The 23675-nt window shown below is 37.4% G+C and overlaps 3 protein-coding genes across 3 annotated transcripts in view; all 3 read right to left on the bottom strand.

The window, feature by feature from the left end:
• LOC144663536 (uncharacterized) overlaps window positions 1-23675 on the bottom strand; it is a 74619-nt gene that overhangs the window by 2870 nt on the left and 48074 nt on the right. The window lies entirely within an intron of this gene.
• On the bottom strand, window positions 233-10873 carry LOC144663595 (tetratricopeptide repeat protein 4-like). Its single transcript, XM_078524612.1, has 6 exons — window positions 10814-10873; window positions 10031-10099; window positions 6691-6852; window positions 6193-6270; window positions 5430-5497; window positions 233-412 (listed from the first exon to the last, which is right to left on the bottom strand). The coding sequence occupies exons 1-6, from the start codon at window positions 10854-10856 to the stop codon at window positions 266-268; spliced, it is 567 nt and encodes a 188-aa protein (XP_078380738.1). The 5' UTR covers window positions 10857-10873; the 3' UTR covers window positions 233-265.
• On the bottom strand, window positions 18446-22126 carry LOC144663574 (uncharacterized). Its single transcript, XM_078524579.1, has 2 exons — window positions 21961-22126; window positions 18446-20139 (listed from the first exon to the last, which is right to left on the bottom strand). Exons 1-2 carry the CDS (start codon window positions 22015-22017, stop codon window positions 18766-18768), a joined length of 1431 nt encoding a protein of 476 aa, XP_078380705.1. The 5' UTR covers window positions 22018-22126; the 3' UTR covers window positions 18446-18765.

Genomic DNA, 23675 nt, shown 5'->3' with positions numbered 1-23675 from the left:
ACAAAATACTCTGGGATGATTATCTTGTGTGTTATGTAGGTGAAGCTGTCGACGGTGCTCGGTCATTAAATCATGATCAGTCCGTGGTTTGAAAACTGTTTGGCAAAGCCTCCGTGTCCGCTAGAATAACTAAAAACAGTTATTATGATTGCATTAAAGAAAATGATTAATTATCTTTTTGAAAACGCAACTGACAAGTAAGAGGGAGGGGTCTTGATTTCATGTCACGGTACATTTGAAGCTTTGGAAGCGAACAATTTTCTTTTTAAAATATATCATTACATACCTGGTCTTTTACAGTGTGAGTGAGAAGCTTACTCTTCATATCTGGTCGTTTTGCTTCTTGTGATTTATTTTCATCTCTAACACACCTCGCCAATAACTCAAGTAAAGTCTTACTATTCTTGTCAATCTGCTTAGGGTCAAGTGACATTACATATTAAATGAAAATAAAAAAATCTTTAAACAGTGCAACGGTATAGGTTTTGTTTAATTTAGGCTTTTTGAGAATTGCATTTCATAAGTTGCTCGAAAATAGCATTGTTATTTAATTGGGCCTTAAGAAATGATCAAATAAACTTTTTTTTAAATTTTAAACATATAGTGGAGTAAAGTATATTATCTATCTGGCTATAGGCCCGCCTGTCCGGTCGCAAAAAACAAAGAAAACGTTAAAAGTCCCTTAATATCAAAGACCCGCATCTCTGACAAAAATAATCCACCGAAAGAAAGCCTAATGATGCAAGCGGCAATAGGATGGAAAAGCAACCTACTGCATTGTGATTTCTTTGAGCCAAAGAAGCCTAGCTTCTCAAACTCATTAATAATTCATCAAGATAAAACAAAAAACAAAACAAAAAATCATAACCGTGATACCCGATCTTAATTAGCATAGATTTTTACGATTTTTTTCTCCGTTTACTCCGCAGTTTTTTTTTTGTATCATCGGCTATCCAAACCGCCTCGAATTTTGTAAACACTGTCTTCTCAAGGTGGCCCGTGGGTATTTCTCGGAGCGGAGGTGCTATTTTTTTAATCGATTAAACCTTAACCGATTTTTTTTAAATATTCCTTGTTTTTCGAACTACAAAAAAACTACCGATTTGTTTTCTTTTATTTTTAAGTATGAGAAAAAACAGCATGTACACAAACGTCTTATCTGGTTTTGTTTGTTTAGTCTGGATACAACTCACCGAATTCGGCTTTTGAAGATAGCTACCTCTCGTCTCTCATTTTGGAGCGCTTTCAGAAACCCTTGTGTTCCAGTAAATTATTCAAACTTGTCGCATTCTCAAGATTATTTAGCACCTGGAAATGAACGCCCGTTTATTTCTAATTTTTAAATTTATGTTTAGTTCGGTACCACAATAACATGAAAAGTTGGAAGTTTAGAAATAACTTTAATGTTTTAAACTTAATTGGATAAAATAAGATTTTGCGCCACAGCAATGATGTCAGTTAAAAGTTGCTTATCTTGGTAATCATTTTATCATTTAATTGTCGCTCCATTCCTTTTTACTTGCTTTTTCTCCCATATTGGACCAACACTCATGGTCCTAAAATAACTAAGGAGAACGTGTTGCCTTTACCATCTACAAATGGGTAGATATTCTACAATCAGTGACAAAATGTTGGCGCAGTCAACATTTTCAGTCATTTCCCCTTTCCCCCTTTGCAATGTTGCGTAGCATGCAAACAAAATAATGCCTGCAATTGCTGCTTACTTTTGCTCACAAACTGAAACGCACTGCATGGGGAGTTTAGGCATATTGTACTATCCAACATTGAAACGGGGGGAGGGGGTGGGTGGGCCAACTACTTTTGTCAATGATTGTAGCTATAGTTTTGTCGAATAAGGACGATAATCCATAGGGCGAGCCAGAAACGTTTTAGGTGTGTCTTTGTGGGGGGGGGGGGGGGGGGTCATTAGAGTTTTAAGATAGTTAGTGGGGGGTCATAAACGTTTTCTGAATTTGTGTCGTTGTGTGGATCTTAATGTTATTATAATTAACAATTATTTCACGAGCGCGCGTTGGATATGAGATTGTACATAGCCAACGAGGCGCGTAACGCCGACTTGGCTATAACGATCTCATATCCAACAAGCGCGAGTGGAATAATTGTTTTATTACAACGCCCAAAGAATTGCAATATTTGAGCTCCCAACTGTTTTCGTTGACGCGTATCGGCTACCACATTTGTGGTCAACGGTATATGAGCTCATATACCATTGCCTGATAACCAATCTAAACGCAGGAATTGCAATATACCATTGCTAGTTTTAAGAATGCCCATTCATTCTATATGTCGATTCCAATATCAACTTAACACAATGAATTTATTGACTGTAAACACTTTTGATTACAACATCGATCTAAACACAATTTTCGATCATTTTCCTTCACACACAATTTTTTCCCTCCCCGCAAGGTCACATGGGACCAAGTCATAACATTGAGAACTCCCGGATGTCACACAATCCTAAACTACATTGTACAACAAAATAGTCACAACACTATACACTAATGTTTATTGAAAAACCATCAAAGAGTCTTTTCATATCAAGCATTTTGCATGACCATGGGCCGAATCCTAGATTTTTAACTTGAATGTCTCTTAGATTTAATTTGCAATTTATAGATTTCGTTTTCCTTGGTGGTTCAAGCAAACTTGTGGACTCAATACTCGTGAACTAGCTAACAAACTAACTTGATAAAAAAAAAAAAAAAACATTTTTTTACGTGTGACTATAAATTAACAAATTAAATAAATAACTAAACCAGTCACCTGAATAGGCCAAGAATTTTTATAGCAAAACTTAAGTGAAGCGCGTGCTCGGGTTGGTTAATTTAACGTCTACTATTTTACCATGGGTGGACGCCAACGAATACCTTCAACCTGAGCGCGCGCACTGATGTGACACGACATGGTGCAAGCCATCAACGCAGAAAAAAGTGTAACTACTACACCATGCTCGTGAAATAATTGTTAAGTATGTTTTTTCTTAATGCTAATACCGCCTTTTATACTGCATTCTTTATAAAAATATGTTTGCATATAATAAAAGATTTGGCGGGGGTCATAGAAGTTTTAAGGTTTTTCTTTGGGGGTCAATTTAGTTTTGCTGTTGTCCGAGGGGGGTTATGAAGATATGGAAGGTGAAGCCGTAAAAATGGAAGGCTCGATGTAGCTATTTAGTCTATGGGTTCGTTGTTTGAAAATAAAAGTTTCCTCGGAAACTAATCTTCGATTTTTACGGAACTACACCCTAACTATCACGTATGACCACAGTTTCATTTGCACTGGTTTCCTAGCAGGTGGTTACCATGGCAACGATTGATATAGATATGATAAACAATAGGTGGTTTTCACTGTCACGCCGCGAAAAAATAAATCCAAAACTATTGAGTCAAAAAAATCAAGAATAATACAAGTTGTAGAAAACTATTATATAAACTTCTTGTCCACGTTTCAGGTCTGTTCGTTATTCCGTACTCGAGTTATCCGTCAAATTGTTTCTCGCAAATTTAGAGAGCACAGTATGGAGCCGCCATGTTGGAGCCCAAGCAGTTGGGCTCCAACATGGCGGCCGGAAATCAATGAAAACATCTGGCATTAAATACTGCTACAAAAAGCGGTCGGATCACCCTCATGAACAAGTTAACATTCACATAAACACTTCTCGCTAAACCTCAACTGTTCAGATTGTTACAAATTGCAGGATAAGGCATTTTTTTAACAAAACGTGACAGCCTTCTGGCGGCCATCTTTGATCTCGTGGTGGCGTGAAACTCCGAAATTCAAAATGCTCTTTCTTAAAGATGGCGAATGCTATCGAGCTAAAAACCCTCAACAAGATATATATTAAGGACGTCTACTAGGCAGTGAAGGATAAAAACTCAGGGGTCTTGCGATTTTGGGTTTTAGAATTTTGATGACGTCACGTGAAAACTAAGAATAGTTAATAATATACAAGCAACAATTTATCCATTCTGATTGGCTAAGAACACGTCAATTTATCCCAAACCAGTGCAAAAAGTGTAATTGGCAGTGCAAAAAGTGTAATTAGCAGTGCAAAAAGTGTAATTGGCAGTGCAAAACGGTGTAATTGAAAATGATTGACAGTTACGGTAGCCTCGTGAAAAATGCATCTTGAACAAACACAAAGGCGGACGAAAGTGAGACAAAATGTAAACTTTATAACGTAAGTTTAATTAAAAGACTTGAAAACGACGCAAAGTACAGAAGTACAACAAACATTACTATCTGTCGAGTAGTGTAAAGCACGAGGAGTTATCAAAAAGGCAAAGAGGATAAGACATAAACTTGCAATTATTTAATAAGCTCACGGCCGATGGCCAAAAAAAAAATTCTCGACGAAACATTGCTTCACTTCTCTGAAGCGAAACGCGAAGAAGTACTGACCAGACTACCTAGGAACTGGTTACCTCTTAGTTTTGAACACAGAAGGAGCACGTGTTCCATTTTAAAGACAGAATGCTCAGCGATTAAGTAAGCTTGTTATTTAAAGCTCGCTCAACAACAAAAGGCACAAAAGATAGTTTTACAACTGTAAGAGGCAAATCTAACCTAACTAACCTGTAAAACGTCAGTGAAATCAGGTAGCCACGCGGATTTGTAACTGAGTGCTCTCATGTACTAAGAAATTCCGTTCGGTAGATTTTTATCGTTCAGTATTTCAATTGGGTATTCTGGTCAGCATCATGTGTTGAAGGTTGAATTCTGTTCGGGCGAACACAAACACGGCACGGATCCGGAGTTTCTTAACGCACCGAAAAAAAATACATCTCAGCCAAGAACGGCAGCAGAACCCTAGGAATTATCTCCTTGCTTTGTCATTCGCATTCTTCAAATTCAACCTTGAAAAGAGTGAAAAGACTGCACTAAAAACCTTTCATGCAGCACTTCCAGAGAGTGAATGAATATTTACGCATGAATTCACACGTCAAAATTTTTAGCCAGGCGCTGAAGCGCTAAATGTCACGAAAATTATCAAAGCGTGACCGAAATTGTCGCCTGTATATTATTAACAAGTAATCACATGATTTTTCTCGTGCAATTTGGAATAAATAAGCACTTGTAAATTTTTCAAAGACTACAAATTGCACTCGCCCTGCGGGCTCGTGCAATTTTGTTAGCCTTTGAAAAATTTACTCGTGCTTATTTATTCCAAATTGCACTCGAAATCATGTGATTACTGGTACAAATTGAATACCTATAGAAGAAATTAAAAAACAACAACAAATTGGATTTTTCGTTTAAGGAAGTGCTCTCTTAACAGTATAAGCCATAAAAGAGAGGAAGAGAGTATAAACCGTTAATTTCTATTTACTACAATGCCAAAACTAACATGGATAGTTCCGTTTTACAGATGGTATAGAAACATTTAGGAATATTATCAAGGATACTGCCAGTCCTTTATCACACCAAGTTATTGCGTCTTCATAAAACTGTAGCTGAACACAGGCACTTGCTCCTGTAATAGGAGATATTAGGCCAGAAGTATTATAAATCTTTATTGCCGATGAAAGCAAAATCATCCAAAAACTGATTTATTCTTGTAACTAGCCTTAAAAAGCCGCTTTTGTCAAATAATATTCCTTGCTTTCATTCAGTTCTTGTTTTGTGGGACGCCATTTAGAAATGACTTAGCCTGGAAACAGTCAATAGCTGTAAAACTTAAACTGATTACAGAAGATAATCTTCGTTTGGCCGACCGATGGCAATGAGTTGAGAAGATGATTTGCAAATTATTCTCATAAATCAGATATAGTTTTCAAGCTAGATAGATAGATAGAAACTTTATTAAGAATATCATCAACCACTTAGCTGGGGAAAAACTCCACCTCTAATACGGGGACATAACAAAAAAGAGTAAAACTAAAAGAAAATGCTAAAAAACTATAGCTATTTACAATAATAAAATTAAGATCTAGTTAAAATATGTTATGAGACTATGTACAGTGGATTAAAAAATCCAATGATACATACATAAAAAGTCTTTAAGAGGAGCAGAGCGGACAGCCTCTGCACCCATCATCTAATAATGCATCAAGATTGTTAAGATTTTTTATGTTCGTCTTAATTAAATGCATGTTGCAATGGTACATAACAGTCCATGGTACACAACATAACAGTCCCATCAACAAAGATGTCCGCCGATAATCTCACCTGTCTCATAGGCTTTAATTGACGTTGGTTCCAACTTGACAGCAGCCTTTGCGTCATTAAGGGCTTCTTTGTAATTCCCTGAGAAAGACAACTGAAGTTTACATACCATTTCATATACAAGAGAAAACGCGTAAGCTAACAACTTATAAGCTCAGGATTCCAAATTAAACTGCAATTTAAATAAGAAACGTACAAGAGGGAAAAAAAAATTAACTTTAAAACAAATTCTCGAAATTTATGAGAACTTCATGTCTCGTTCTGGCCGTTAGCAGTTAGTTCATGATATTCCATGGCACTTCCCGCGAGTTGAACGAAACATAACGAGATAAACGAGTTTACCGCAAACAGTCCTGTATAAATTCAAACGTTTTTACCTTTTGCGGCTACTGACCTAAGCGCACGCGCATGAGCATAGCCGCTTGGTAGGTGTTAAAAAAGGCTGAGTAAAAAGACTTAATAGAAACTGGTAAGCATTAATTGCAAGAAACAAGATCCTACCTAAATGAAACTTAGCTGTTGCTCTGTTGCAGTACAGTTTGGCATTCAGTTCGTCATCCTTACAGTTCACTTGAAGTCCTTCAGTGTAGAAGTATATGGCGTTTAAAGCCTCTTTATTTCCATATTCTTTGTCACCTTCGTCGAGGTACACTTTTGCTATCGCTTAAAAAGAAGAAAATAAAATAAGAGGCCTCTTTACTTTACAAATGGTTGATCAAATGTCTAAATATTCAGTTCTTTTCCTTATTACAAGGAAATGTTCACTCTAAAGTAGCCATTTTTTCCTTACGCCAATCGAAAGTTTATACACAGATATGATACTGTCTTAAATTTCAGCTTCCAACGAGCGCAAAAACCCTACGAAAATCTTTTCTGAAGTAGCTCAAAACTCGATAACTGAACGCCATCATCTTGGCGCTGCTAATGAATGGGTGACGTCAAAGAGCTCAGCCTGGAGTTTGGCGGAAAATTTTAAATACTCAAACTCTTTGTTTCTCTGTAGTGACTTTTGTTTGTCGAAATGTCTGTTTGTTTAGCTCCATTATGCTCAAACAGAGCTTAAAGAAATACAAAAAGAGGTATTTCTTTTCACCGTGCAAATTTGTCGTGGCAGGGCTATTTAATTAAGAGAATATAAATAGTTACAGCATAAACAAAAATTAACTTAAATTGGCAAAAAGCTTCTCGGAATAGAAATAACTAAACGGGCTGAGTTGTTAAAAAAATTGTACTGTTATGACTGTGTTGTACATGTAAATAAACTGTATACAAGAAAGAAGACAGAGAAAAAAGATACAATCAAGTAATAAGTGAAGTTAAAATTTTGCTTGATCTAAAGTGAAAAAATTAAACAATTCTAGCTCTGTCATGATCAGTCAACTACAAAAAATGACATAAAGCTCACTTTGGGAGTTGCGATCTTATATTTGATCGAGAAGAGTTTCTCTGGTTGATTAAAAATCCTCCCCAAAATTAAGTTTAAAGTGAAATAACATAAACGTAACATTGGTTTGTATTACGTCTGGCCTTTTTCTCTTTTTGTGGTATTTCCACGCAAGAGACTGTATCTGTGATCTTCTTCGAAGCAGTTATCCGTATAGTTTTCGGAAAACACAAATATTTGTGTTCGCTTTGGCAGGAATTCTTCGTTCCTGCCCAATCTTTTAAGACATTCTTGATCAATTTTTCTTTAAGATATTAAAAAACAGTGAAACGATTGTTGTGTCTCTTGGAGCCCTGTTTGAGCAACATGGAGCTGAACAAACAGGCATTTTGACCAACAAAAATCACTTCAACAGAAGGTGATGGGACTTCACCTTGATCAATAGCTGAAAATACGTTGGAAAAATATCTCATTACTCGAATATCTATAAACAGGTATCACTCTTAAGTCATACGCCTGATGAACCTACGTATTCGGCCTATAAAGCTTTAGAAACTGGTTATCTTTCGTCTATTAATTCTAAGAAGCTCTTAAAATGTCTTCTTCAAACCTCATATTATCATTATATTATTACATTTATCTTGCGTAATACAATTTTGGGGTTTCGAAATGCCTGTTCGTTCAGCTCCATTATGCTCAAACAGAGCTTAAAGAAATACAAAAAGAGGTATTTCTTTTCACCGTGCAAATTTGTCGTGGCAGGGCTATTTAATTAAGAGAATATAAATAGTTACAGCATTAACAAAAATTAACTTAAATTGGCAAAAAGCTTCTCGGAATAGAAATAACTAAACGGGCTGAGTTGTTAAAAAAATTGTACTGTTATGACTGTGTTGTACATGTAAATAAACTGAATACAAGAAAGAAGACAGAGAAAAAAGATACAATCAAGTAATAAGTGAAGTTAAAATTTTGCTTGATCTAAAGTGAAAAAATTAAACAATTCTAGCTCTGTCATGATCAGTCAACTACAAAAAATGACATAAAGCTCACTTTGGGAGTTGCGATCTTATATTTGATCAAGAAGAGTTTCTCTGGTTGATTAAAAATCCTCCCCAAAATTAAGTTTAAAGTGAAATAACATAAACGTAACATTGGTTTGTATTACGTCTGGCCTTTTTCTCTTTTTGTGGTATTTCCACGCAAGAGACTGTATCTGTGATCTTCTTCGAAGCAGTTATCCGTATAGTTTTCGGAAAACACAAATATTTGTGTTCGCTTTGGCAGGAATTCTTCGTTCCTGCCCAATCTTTTAAGACATTCTTGATCAATTTTTCTTTAAGATATTGAAAAACAGTGAAACGATTGTCGGTCTCTTGGAGCCCTGTTTGAGCAACATGCAGCTGAACAAACAGCCATTTTGACCAACAAAAATCACTACAAAGAAACAAGGGGTTTCGAGTTTTTTTAATTTTTCCGCCAAACTTCAGGCTGAGCTCTTTGACGTCACGCACACATTACCAGTTCCACGATGGCGCGTACAGATGTCGAGTTTTGAGCTACTTCAGAGAAAGATTATGTAGGGACTTGCGCTCATTGGAGGTTAGTTTTGGTGAAATACCTTTTAATTGCCCTATTGGAGTGAAAATTACCTTGAAGACTTCAAATGAGCATAGCAGCGCACAGAAAGTAATGAAAAGCTTCAGGATGTATGTCACCACTTGCACAGGTAGATCTTTTAAATAATCATACAGTTGTCTATTTCATAATTTATAATAATTATAATTTACGTCAGAAAACAAGTCCACCTTTTAACCCTATTCAGACCGGGCTTTTTTGGACCTTCTCAGACCGGGGGGGCTTCGGAAGCCCCCCCCCCCCCTATGTAACTTCCAGAATATTTAAGCAATCACCATGAAACTTATAGGATGTATTGTATGTCTGAAACTCTTTCTTTTGGTATACGTCACGTGGGATGGTGACGTCACATCACGTGACAATTGCATCATGATGTCAAAACAGCCGCCATCTTGGATCCGCCATCTTGGATTTCAAAATTTGTCCAAAATGCCAGAAAACCACCCAAAATCACTGCAAAGTACTCAAAATAAATAAAAACGTGCTTTAAACCCTTAAAAATGTAAAAATACTTCCATTCAAGTTGATTTTTATTAACAGAAACATGCAAGATTACAAATTTGGGAAAACATGCCTGTCAAAATGCCGTTGCCATGGTGATGTCAAGTTCGTGGCACATCATCCAACCCTTCCAAATTGTTGCCAGATAAATGTTAGGAAAACTCTCCCTCTCCTTTTGTCACTCTACCCTCGTGGTTTCCGTGCGCGACAGTTTTTTTTTTCCAGGATAGGTGCAATTTGATCCCAATTTACCAACCCATCATGGCAACGTAAAAATTATCACTACGTTGAAAAATTATTTGCTGTTTATTTTTTTACCTCTTAAAGTGTCATCATCAAAATCAAGTTGTTCAACAGAAGGTGATGGGACTTCACCTTGATCAATAGCTGAAAATACGTTGGAAAAATATCTCATTACTCGAATATCTATAAACAGGTATCACTCTTAAGTCATACGCCTGATGAACCTACGTATTCGGCCTATAAAGCTTTAGAAACTGGTTATCTTTCGTCTATTAATTCTAAGAAGCTCTTAAAATGTCTTCTTCAAACCTCATATTATCATTATATTATTACATTTATCTTGCGTAATACAATTTTAGGGTTTTAATTTCTATTTCTTCCTTATCATGTTTTACCTTTCAAACTTGTTATCTCGACAGCAAATATTTTTTGATTAAGTCTTCAAATTCTCCCAAACTCACATTTATTCCTAAACTGTGAGGCAATCAGTGGATGCCACTTCACATAATTATATGCGAGCTCGACGTTAACGCATTCAGACACAAGTTCCGAAGTTCTAAAGGAGCACAATACTTTTCCTTGAATTAAATTCATACCTATACACAACTGGCTTTACGAGGCCTGCTCAGTCACTAACAACAGGATTGAAGAAAATGAAAGCAGAAAAATGATCCAATATGGAAATTTTAATGAGCAGAGCAAGGAATGTTTTTGTAGTTTACAAGGCAAGGCTTAACCTATTTATATATATATTCGTAGAATGGGAAAATTTCTAAATTGGATCATTTTTCCGCTTCTATACTGTTTAATCTTTCCTGCAAAAATAAATCAGTTCAGGAGGTTCAAGTTAAAAATTACCTGTTGCGCCAGATACGCTCAGGAAAGAGCGATTATTCTCCATATTTTTCCACGACGGCCATTGAACAGCCCAACTTTAAACCATGCACTGTAATGTAATGAAATAGAATTAACTCTTAACAATAACAAAAAACAAATCGCTCTCAACTAAAAACCGTGACAAAACTTGGAACGCGAAGCGCTAATTTTGCCGGGAAGAGGGGTTCACATTGCAGATACACATTTTCTAATGAACGTTCCTTGTCTGAAAAAAGGCTTACACTCGTACACTACTTTTTAAGATAAGTTACGTTATATTTTGCTGCTGTAGTTCAGCAACATGTTCAGATCTCCTTCGAATTCCCCTAGCAACTGTGGTGAGAAACCATCCGAATGGTGACCATCTGAAATTATGAAATTAGCGACCGTCACAGACTCTTCCCAATGCACGAGTAAAAGAAGCAAAGGCTCTTCGAGCAGCCTCATGTTAATTCGATGAAGTGCCGTCCTTCTATGGGGCGCCGAGTGTCAAAAAACCATTTAGTGCATTTTTCGCTATTATTTTTGTTATTTACTTAATAACAAAGATGTTCTACTTGTTATTTAGAAATCACCATGTTAGCGACTTTTACATTTACAAATAGAAAATTATTTTCACTCGGTGATTTATAAATTGCAAACAACTTGTCGTTGCGATTTATAAATCACCAACAACTCCTCTTTGCGATTTATAAATTGCAATCAACTCGTATTTGCGATTTATAAATTGCAATCAACTTGTATTTGCGATTTATAAATTGCAATCCACTTGTATTTGCGATTTATAAATTGCAGATAAATAGTCTGCAATTTATAAATCGCAGTTACGTTAATTGCGAATTCTAAATTGCATCGAGTATAGAAGTCGTTCATGCGTAATTTATAAATCGCAAATGTGCGATATGTAAATCGCAAATGCGTTTTATAAATCGCAAATGCGATATATATAAATCGCAAATGCGTTTTATAAATCGCAAAAGTGATTTATAAATCGCGAATGCGACATATATAAATCGCAAGTGCGTTTTATGAATCGCAAATGTGATGTATATAAATCGCAAATGCGACATATATAAATCGCAAGTGCGTTTTACAAATCGCAAATGTGATTTATAAATCGCAAATGTGCGATAGGTAAATCGCAAATGCGACATATATAAATCGCAAGTGCGTTTTATAAATCGCAAATGGGATTTATAAATCGCAAATGTGATTTATAAATCTCAAATGCGAAATAAATACATCGCAAGTGCGTTTTATAAATCGCAAATGTGATTTATAAATCGCAAATGTGCGATATGTAAATCGCTAATGTGATTTATAAATCGCAAATGCGACGTATATAAATCGCAAAGTTAGGCATCTTGTAATTTATGAATTGCAAAGTTGGAAAGCTTGCAATTTATAAATCTCAAAGAAAGGTATTTGCAATTTCTAAATCGCAAAGTTTTTTGAATGTGTTATTTATAAATTACACGACGACTTACGTGACATTTGTTAATTAGCACAAAATATAGAGAAATAATGCCTAAATAATATTTTTACATTTGGCGCCCCATACTATAGTTGCTGAATCCGTGTTAGAAAAGGATCGTTTAATTATCGAGAGGACCTTAGTGGCTTTTTTGCTGAGAATTTCCCTTGCATAGGTGTAACGACCGGATGAAGTCATTTCTATACCTAAATATGTTTGTTTGTCGACAATTTGCAAAGTTTCATTATCGTATTTAAAATTTATATTATTTTTGTTTTGTCCGTTACCACTGAATATGATTATGTTCGACTTTTTGGTATTAACTTTGAGCTTCCATTGCTGAACGTGTCTATGAATTGCTTTGATCAAGAGAAATAAGGAACTTGTCTTACGGAGTTAAAATATCGTGAGATATTGCATGAACTCTTTTCAGACTCTATTTGTATTCCACTCAGCAGAGTTTGATAAAAAAAAAATTACCATCTTTATTATTAACTAAAATACGTTAGTTATGTTATATTTAGACAGAGCTTACAATCTGAGAGTATAAGCCAATTTCTTACGTCTCTTCATTTGAAAATGTCATTTGTCATGAGCGACCACATCAGATCTAATGATACATCTGGATTTAAAATGCGTCAATAATGGTAATACACAAGTAACATTGGACACCTACCTGAGCTTAACAGAGAGAAAACCATGACTCACAAGCCTCGGTATCTATGTAGAGAAGCTTACAGTAATTACAACAGATTGCTGACAAATAAGCTCGCATTTATGAACGGAAAGAACATCTATGCAACTAACCTCAGTGGCGCAGGAAGTTGAATTGTTTTCAAATTATTAATTAGGGGTTTTCCCTCATTCCACTATCGAACATAAGATCAGTGCACTGATATGGTTAGTGACCTAAAAAGAAAAACAATAGAATATGGAGTGTATTACAATAGTCGCCTATATCGTACTTGCGTTGATTGATTGTTTCCACTGCACGTGCAGGTATTTTGACGTAGGCCCCGTTCACACTAATCCGGAGTAAATTTCAAAATACGGCGCCAATGGGTCCATGTGTTCTGCTGGTATAACGTATCAACATTACAAGAGTAACTGTCTTCAGTTTTTGGGTAACACAAGTTAATCCGTCACGAAAGTTATGACGACATTTGAAAACCTCGTGCATGCAAAGAAACATGACACCAGAAAGTTGTGGTAAACAAAACATGCAAATCTTGCGGGATTTACGTCACGACCCAACAAAAAGGTCTGTTTAAGCGCGTATAAAGTGCAAACGTGCCAAAAAAAAATTAATAACCTTTATTCGATTGCTCGTTATACTTTTACTTACACATATACAAATTGGAGTCTTTAAATAATTCATTTGACGATCAACGTCTGATCATGCGATGGGTTGTGCATATCTCTTTTTGAGTAACACAAGGTGATCCGTCACGTAAGTTATGACGACATTTGAAAACCTCGTGCATGCAAAGAAACATGACATCAAAAAGTTGTGATAAACAAAACACGCAAATCTTGCGGGATTTAAAAAAAGGTCTGTTTATCGCGTATAAAGTGCAAACGTGCAAAAATCATTAAAATAACCGTTTTTCGATTACTCTTTATACTTTTACTTGCACGTATACAAATTGGGGTCTTTGGATAATTATATATTACGATCATCGTTCGATCATGCGATAAGCTGTGCATGGCTCGTTCGTGCAAGAAGTACAGACGCCCTAAACTGATTTGAACGGAATACATTTGGAACATTTGACTCAATTCATCCTGTGAAAAACACTGACGTGGAGTTGAGTAGATCTGCTCTCGGATCGTGCGATAACACAGGGAGCAGAGGATTTCAGTTAGAACTAATCAATTTACTATCGACCGCTGACTGTTGCGGCGCAACGAAATAACATGCCCACATAGCGGTCAAATGTCTTGCGCGTGCGCAGTTCCCAACTTTTCTATACAAAAACGAAATCTCTCGCTTTAAACTCTTCCTTTTCTGAAATTTTGGTAATTGTTTTCCACCGAGTTTCCCAGCTTGAATTTTTTTTTTTTTCACCGTCCTATTTCTTTAACGTTTTCCTACAAAATTCTTGCCCACTTTTGGGTCAAATTCTTAAAAAGTTCAAGGCGGCCAAATCTAGAAGTGACGTCAATTGTTGCGTTTTACCGCTGTGAATAACGTGTCTTGCGAAGCTTTTCAAAGTCGCGGTCACAAAAAACAGCGGTTGATGCTTTTCAAAATAATGGCGCTCGACGTATTTTTGTTTGTTAGTTCTAACCGAAGAACTCCTCTGCCTCATATGTGAGTTGCCTGAGCACCTCATTGTTACACACATTCCATTCTCTTCCGATAGCAGTATGTTCTGCTTGGCGTTATGCCAAATGGCGCAATGGCTGCAGAACACAAAACAAGCAGCTATTTAAAAAAATAGGGCCCTAATGGGTCCGTGTGTTCTGCTGGCATAACGTATCAACATTGATAACTGCGTTCGGTTTTTCGGCTTACACCTAGATAATTCGTCACGCAAGTTATTATGACATTTAAAACCTTTAAAAGTCGTAACCCTTGTACATGCAAAGCAACATACCAGCTGCCGCTGCGTACGTCACAAACCACAATAAGGTCTGTTTCAGCGCGTATAAATAGCAAACGTGCAAACTGAAAACAATGCAATATTTTTTTTCTGTCGATAGCTCGTTATGCTTTCACTAGGACGTATACAGGATGGGATCTTTGGTTATTTTTTATTTCACGATAGCTAACGGGCGGTGAGGGTTTATTTTTTTTTTTACTCCACGTACAAAAAGGCTGATCGCGTATTCGTCGTCGTTAGCGACCACTGCGTAGGTCACGAGCCACAACTCTGAAAGCAGCTGAAACCCGTCGTACACACACGTACTAACCCTCGGACGTACAAGCAAACTCATACCCCCAACATCGTACAAGGGGGGGGGGGGGTGGTGGATGGAACCCCTCCCCGGAGTTTTCGTTATATTAAGGCGTAGCAAAATTATTTTGAACTGAGAAGAAAGCCCTTAGCGTACTCTACAAGATGACATAATTTTAATTGGCTGTGACGTCATTAGAGCCGCCATCTTGAATCCGCCATCTTGGATTTCAACATTTTCTTAGAAAGTCAGAAAATAACGGAAATTGATGCAAAATCAAGCCAGAATGCTTACGGAATGTAAAAATAAACACATCTTGCACTTCTGTTTTAAAAAACTGGAAATAATGAGGAAAAATGGTAAAAATGACGATTTTTGGCAAAACCTTTTGTTCGGGGAACTCCTCGTCACAATCTAACAAATGGTCCTTGAAGACAATTCAAATCAGCAATCTGAATCAAACCTGCTTGCAAAACATTTTGACCGTTGAATTAAAAGTTGAAAGAGCAGTTGGTGAAGTATCCAACTGAAAGTTTCGATTATACTGAATGTGTGCACAATGGCGTTTTTCTGAGTACTTGTGGAAGATCTTGGATGAATAACTCTTGATGTTTGCCGCCGATAAATCTGCGGTTTTCTTTTCTGTTGATGCCAGGCGAAGAATGACTTGACGGTAAGCAAATGTTTATCGTTTTATTCGAGTTGTGTGGACATTGTGCTGCAAAATTGCGAAATTTGTAGTCTTCTCTTACTTTGAAAACCATCAGGCCGAATTTCGCAGCCTTTTTTGTTTGTTTTTTTGTTTTTTCTGGTTCAGCATCTTCTTGTATTCTTGATATTTGCTACTCAGAAAAGCCGGCGACAACGCGACTTTTCGTCGGCCATTTTGTTTCTGTTTGGTTGACACATTATGCACTTCGCAGAAACTGATTAATATTCGTTAGCCCGAGATAGCGAACTAATCAGACTGCTTGAAACACCAAGATCGCTGAGTGTGTAATAATTATCTCCAAGGATCTGATTTAGCTTTGTATTGTAATGGAAAGGTAATTAATTTCTTTATAATTATGAACGTTTTTAAGCAGTTTATTGGAGGGTAAACGTGTAAAGTGTTGTAGATTACTAGCAGAACGCTGTAAAAAATAATAATAATAATAATAATACAAAAACAATAATAACATCTCCCCCTTAGTAGTCAAGTTTCAGTCGGGGCGCATTCGAAAATCTAATTTGGACTTTTCTGACAATTTTGTGTCCACGAATTTAGCGCAGATATAGAACTTCATGAGCTGCACAGAGTCTTATGGGACGAAAAAATGCTCAGGAAGATTATGAAAAAAATAACATTGTCTTCGAAAATCGCAAGAGAAATGAGGCGCTTGCAGACAGCGGTTCATACCGTAAATGATCTAAAAACGCCAGTTCTCCACAAAACTCCTCGTATCTAATAAATGCCACCCTTGAGGTGTAAAGTTTGCATTATACGCCTCTCTCTAACAAACGCACGGTGTCTAATAGACGCCCCCCCCCCCCCCCCCCCTTAGAATCGCCTCAAAAGCCAAGGAAACGCTCCATAAAGTAAATCACACAATTTAGTTTCCTGTTGACTCGGACATCAAAGAGGCCAACGATGCCGACATGGTTGACCGCAGTGACAATGAAGACTTCGATATCGAACATATCGAACTATTAACGACATCCGGGCTTTGCATAAGTGAAGAATAGATTGGTCTCCTACTCACAAACTCTGTTTTCTATTTAACTCCGCAAACAAACTAAGAGTGTTAGTTTTTTGACGAAGTTGTTACAGTTTATGTTAAATTAACGCCTTTCTCTAATAAACAACGCCTAACATCTATTAAACGCCCCTCCAGGGCCCCTAAAACTTAATAGACGCCCGGGCGTTTATTAGATCATTTACGGTAGGTAGGTTTAGTTTTTTACTACTTGGGAACCCGGTTGAATGTAATTGTCACGACCCAAACATTAATGCAAAATATGAATTAAACCTGAGATAGCTAGATATTAAGAGATTTGACAAACACTGTTGAAAAAAATGAATGCACAGTTTAATTCTCTCTTTGCCAGTTTTACATTTTTCACAATAATTATCTCTTCAACATCATTTCTGCTTGAATGAGCTTGTTTTTATTTTGTTTTTAATTTTTTTTATCTCCTCCAAAGCATCTGAAGACAATAAGGAAATTTTTAACAAGGCTTGTCTTCAGGTGATCTGCCAGCGATTATTGTTTCTTTTTTACAAGTACAAACTAAACGTTGTTGGTATATTTTTACTTGTTAAACTTTTGGTTTTGTTTCTCCTTTTCCGTTTGAGTATTTTAATAATTATTTAATTTTTTGAATTTATTTTTGTTGATTTTTTTTATTGTTGGTTGGCAGTTAATGGTTAGTAGAGTTAGTGGTTAGTAGAGTTAGTGGTTAGTAGAGTTAGTGGTTAGTAGAGTTAGTGGTTAATCGTTAGTTACTAGTAGTGCGAATTTGGGAATTGCAGGGTTGAGGAATAGTAAGGGTTCGAAAAGTCAGGGAGTTTGGGGTAGGGTTAGTAGAGTTAGTCAGGGTTATTGATGGTTGTGTGGGTTTGGGGAATTGCAGGGTTCAGGAATAGTAAGGGTTGGGGAAGTCAGAAATTTTTGGGAAGGGGATATTGGTAGATACAGGGTTGGGGTAATGGGACATACATGGATGTACGGCGTTATAAAATTGTTATTGTGGGTTTGGGTAATTGGGAAGTTTATGAATAGAAAAAGTGGGAATTGGGGTAATGGAAGGATCAGGGTAGTGGGGATTATGGTGGGGATTAAGAACGTGAGAGGTTTGTGGATAGTGGGAAATTTGAGGGATAGGGAAAGTTGGTAAAAAGGGTGTTGGGATAATGAAAGATTCGTGAGGAGTTAGGGAAATGTGAAGCTTGGGTGTTAGTGGGTTTAGCAGTAGCGTATATTGGGGTTAGTGGGTTGGGTCAAGAGGTGAGAGGGTTAGTGGGTTAGCGAGTTAGCGTTTTGAAGGTTTAACTCAGGGTTTTCTTCTAATTGTTTCTGTTTTTTCTTTTGAAAGTTTCTTTTTTTTTTTACTTTTTACTCATTTTATATCATATTTACCCGCTCACCAAACAGAAAGATGTTGCTTATTTACAAATCATGTTAAAATAAAAATCAAAAGTAAAAAATCAAAAAAAAATCATGGCTTCGGTGAGTTATTATTGCAACTATTTTTTTTCGAACTGTCAAAGCTATACTGTAGAGTAGCTCCTTCTGTAAAGTTAGTGATCTATATTTTGTAATCATCGTTATGTTGTATGTTAAATGTTGTAAGTATCTGCAAGTAAAAAAACTACAGTACAATGTTTCAGTGTTTGTTTTGTCGTCATCCACGTCTTTCCGGTTATTGTTAGCTATGTAAGCTCCCGTAAGCGGCCATCTATACCCTACACCTCTAGTGGCCGCTTACGAGAACCAATCTTGTAAGCCGTCAGCTCCAGTTACGGACACTTTTTTCGCGTCCCGAATGTGTCCGCTTACGAGAGCTTGGACTGTAGCGATTAAAAAATGCTGCTTTCCAAAGGAGTGGAACCAACGGGATCCCGGACCATGGCACGAAGCAGGAGTTGATAAGCGGTCCTCAGGTAGTAACGGACATAACTCATGGTGTCAGGTGTGTCTTCATCAGAGGCAAGAGCTCCAACAGACACAGAGGGTTCCTCCGTCTTGTTCTTAGCGAACATCTCCAATGAATCTGAGTTTAATGCCATCCCCTCAACATTGACAGGTACATCACATGGCAGCTTAGAAGAAGCGGAATCGTGACTGGAGTCAGGTTTATGATTGTCTTTCTCCACTGCTTCATTGCCACACAGTTCATCCTTGGAAACCGTAGGAACCGCAGCCTCTTCCGAATTGACAGGTACATCACATGGAAGCTGAGAAGAAGGAGAGACGTGGTTGGAGTCAGATTGATGATTCTCTTTCTCCACTGCTTCGTTGTCACACAGTTCATCCTGGGAAACGGCAAGAACAGCATCTTCTTCAACGTTGCACTGCCGTCTGTATTTACGTAATGGCTCGATGACATCTTCAGACTGCCTGACAGACTGATCTACGTTGTTTCCTTTCCGCTTTCTTTGCCTTCTATTTCTCGCCTCGGCTGGCTCGTAAACATCCAGTATAGAAACCTTACTACACTCACTGAATCCATTCTCGCCCATCTTCCCGGCTTGTTTGGCAGCTACAGCATCAAGTGACTCGAGCACATCAAGGGAAGAAACCTTATCAATTGGCGTGCTGATAAAACTTGCAAACGACCGTTTCACTGCCAACCAATGGTCAACCAGTTTACCAATTACCCAACTAAGTTCACTGTTTTCATTCTCGCAAAGGTTATCACCATCCTTGGTAGCTATATCTTGAGATGAGTCGACGGGCAAGCTGGTGCAAGGCAGAAACGACAGCGTCAATGCCATCCAATGGTCACAAATTTCACAATTACATTCACTGTCTTCATTCTCGTCAATTTTACAAGCATCTTCGGTAGCTACAGTTTTAGATGACTCGTGTGCAAAATCTGCCACTTCCAACGAATGGTCACTCATTCCACCATCAAGTAAGGAATCCGTTTCCGTGGGCTTGTCGATGTTATCCTCACAAGACTCTTTTAACGCCAGTGAATGTCTGGAAGAGATATGTTCCTCAAGAGAACTTCCTTCGGGATCCTTTAAACCCATTTCGTTATTGGAATATTCAGGAACAGAAGACCCTTCAATGTTAAATAGCCGTCTGCATTTTATTAAGGGCTCAATGGAATCTTCAGACTGTTCCCCATTCATGGAGTTACTATTCTTCAGCTGCACAGATTCATCCACGCAGTTTTCACAGCTTCTCTTCCGTTTCCTGGACTTGTGTACATCCAGTGAAGAAACCTTTTCAATGGGCATACTGATGTTAATTGAAGGGCACCCAAAATCTTAGCACAATAATAATAATAATAATAATAATAATAATAATAATAAGGAACATAATAATAATAATAATAATAATAATAATAATAATAATAATAATAATAATAATAATAATAATAACTTGTGCCACTTTCTCGGTCGATCAGAAGTAAAACCCAAAATCAAACTTGATACTCATACGGGTATATGCCGCACGACAAGAGTTTTATTTTGTTTCTCCTGATCTAGAGGATATATCCATTTTAGAGACGCTAAGCGCGGCAAAACGTGTGTTAGCTAGTGGCGATGGATTTAGTTTTACACGAGATTTTTAAACCAATCACTAAGCGTACATGTAGTGATACAAAACCAAAGCAAACTCAAATTGCTTTTGACACTCAAATAAAATCAGCTCTAATCACTTAACTCGCAACTAGTAATACTACTTATTCCCAGAGCCGGCATTCCCCTTGCTCAGCTAGCGGGAAACGTGACAAGTCTGGGTGATTCAAAAACTGGAATTAGGCATTCCTGGTTCTGGTTGATTGTGCGCGTGGACCGGATATTGTGGAAGAAATAAACAAGTTTTCAACAAATTTGGCCATCATTTTGGTAGGCTTTCAGTCTAGCCCAGAGGTTTCGATTCTTGGAGCCGACTAAAAGGATCGCAGCCTCTGGGTATGAGATTGCTCAATGATTGAAACACTTTAAACAAAGCATTCACCAAATGTTTTATCGTAGGTGATCGACTATTTAGCAGGTTATTTTTACTCAAACAAAATAAGTGAAAAACGCGCGTAAAACCATGCGTAGCAAAAATAACTAAGCGCAAATTTTGGCAAACTATAAGCCTTCTTTTACCTACTTCTAAGATGTTTGCTTGGTTGTAGTTTCGAGTTTCAAACAGCGAATTGAATGACCAATAAATCGTTCAATAGCGAAGCGCGCGAGGTCTAAAAATAGAATGCAAATGAATATAGCCCCACGAGACACAGAAAACATCAGCGTGTTCTGAGAGAAATGGAGGGAATCTGGGCGGAGTTTTTGTTTTAATAAAGTGTTTTAGCAACACCGGCTGTTTAAAAGGTGATTTAGGAAAATCGTCCGCCATTCTGGTTTGTTTGTCTGAGTCATGACGTCACCCGCGCGCTTCGCTATTCGCAATTCAGAATTTGAAATTTGAATTTCAATCCGAATCTAATGTCAGTAGTACAGCATCAATTATTGTGTTCGCGCGTACGAGGGTGGGTACGTGCGAGCCAGCGAGTGAGCGTGCGTACATTCAGAAGGCAACGTTGGTTTGCGTGTTCTTGCTGCGGTGCGTGTGAAGATGTTTACAAAAGATGTTTACATGCGTGTTTACGTTTGCGTGCGCGAGCATGGATGTTTTTGTACGGGTGTGTAGTCTTAGAAAGCGTGCGCGTTGGCCTGCGTGTTCTACTCGTTAAAGCTTTCGTGTGCGTGTTGTATTTTACATTTCATAATCTTTTAGTTTTAATAACTTAATTGGTAAATTACAAAATACGATAATTGCTCCCAATTGATTATTGCCATTATTACGTCATTCGGTTGTCCTTTTTCCCAATGTTTGCTTGCAATACATTCAAACTTCAAACGCAAAAATCTCAATCTTTCCCTGCTTCCTTTCAAATTGTCGCAAAGCTCGTCCCAAAGTCTATCCCGAGTTTTTTCGAGGCGGATAATTTTTTTGTACAACTTTTGTTTCGTGCGCGCCACTGCCGAAACAATTTGTAGCAAAAAAAACTTATCGTAAATATAAGTGAACAAAAAGCTTTATCTTACCTCTTTCTCTGATGTTTCCTTGATAGGAGTTTCTGTTTCCTCCTTTGATTCATTCATCTTGTTGAAATTTCGACTTTCGTATCGCGAATTGACGACTGTCGAGAGCGGCGAAAAACACGTCTGCACTCGGCGAACACTTGACTCAAAATGAACAATTGGTAATGAGCGCGTGTAATTAACACGTCACAATCAAGAGACCAATTACAGGGCAACTAGCGCGCGAAGTAAACGAATTAATTAAGGGCAATTAAATCCTGCGAAATGACAGCAAAAGACTAGCAAGTTGCGGCTAATCACCTTTTAAAACAAGCACATTTGGTTTGTAGAATTGATATATCGTTCATTCTGTAGTTATTTGTAGTGTTTCGGCTTTTTATTTGAGTCGTTTAACCTGTCATATCGTGACTTGAAAAGTACTTTTTTACTTTTTGCGAGAGTAGTGTTAGTTTCCTATTCTGCACTGCAACAATTATCGCATCGCATGATTATGATTGCGGATCAAATTCGGCGCCGTAACAGACTACCAAAAACATTGTTCAAACAACTAGCTGGGTACTTATCGCACTTGGTACATTTCCTATTTCGTAGGGAGTAAAAATCGTACTGATTTAGAGCATAACCAATCAGAAACGCGAACGATGGTATTTCACTAGTCAAAAGCATCGTTCGTCCAATTAACAACGCGAACGATGAAACTTTACTAGTGATGCATGATCGTACAGGGTTGCACGGCAGCCGTTGCACACAAATCGCGGGATTTGAAAAATTAAAACAGACAGCTAAACAGAAGAAAGGTTTGCTTTTAAATTGTGTTAAATTGAAGAGTTCACTTCATTTCACGTCAAGAAAGCAATAATCGCTCTTTACAAAACTCAACAAGATGTAAACACTACTGGAAAGGACTTGGGAAGGCGAGGAAAATCGAAGATAACTCCGCTGTGGAACTCAATAATTATTTCCTAGGTGAATTTACATTATCAAGCTAAAGAACGATAAAGATGGCAATAAATACGAGCTTCATAGTTTACTAGGATACTGGCAAGTAGGCTATGGATTTTTTTAACGATATATTCATTGAAGGTAAAAATAAATCTGGTCAACAAATCTGTCGCGAGTCGCACATTGCCAAGATGGAAATGACTCAGGCAGCGACTTGATTAGCCGAACGTGAATTCTTTCTACCAGTGTGTGACCTCTGCCATTGTTAGCAGAATTTAAAATACTTTTGACTATTTTTCAGCTTTGATTCACTTTTCGCCTCAACACCGTTTTGTGTACTCGCGCTTGTTTGTAATCATTGCAGGAAAAAATCTCAGTACCAATAAAAAGAAAAACAAATTACACCATGGAAAATGCCTTGTACGATTTTTATTCACTCGTTGAGGTGAATCAGAAAACTCTCTCGTTCGATACGCTCACTCGTTCGTTTGCTGACTCTACTCAACTCGTGAATAAAAATCATACGCGCGCATTTTCAATGAAGTAATCTCTATTTCTCCAATGAACGCCTCATATCTATAAAAAGCTCCTCCTAGAGCCCCTAAAATTTAATATACGCCCTGGACGTTTATTGTATTATTTACGGTAGGGAGGTTTTAAAAGTTTGTTACTACTTGGAAACCCGGTTGAATGTAATTCTCAGGATCCACACATTAATGCAAAATATTAATTAAGCTTGAATTATATTAGCTTAATGTTTACAGGGTCGTACCTAG

This window comes from Oculina patagonica, chromosome 8 (assembly GCF_052425735.1).
Source record: "Oculina patagonica isolate OP01 chromosome 8, crgOcupat, whole genome shotgun sequence".
Taxonomy (NCBI): Eukaryota; Metazoa; Cnidaria; class Anthozoa; order Scleractinia; family Oculinidae; genus Oculina; species Oculina patagonica.
This window is presented reverse-complemented; position numbering and strand designations above follow the sequence as displayed.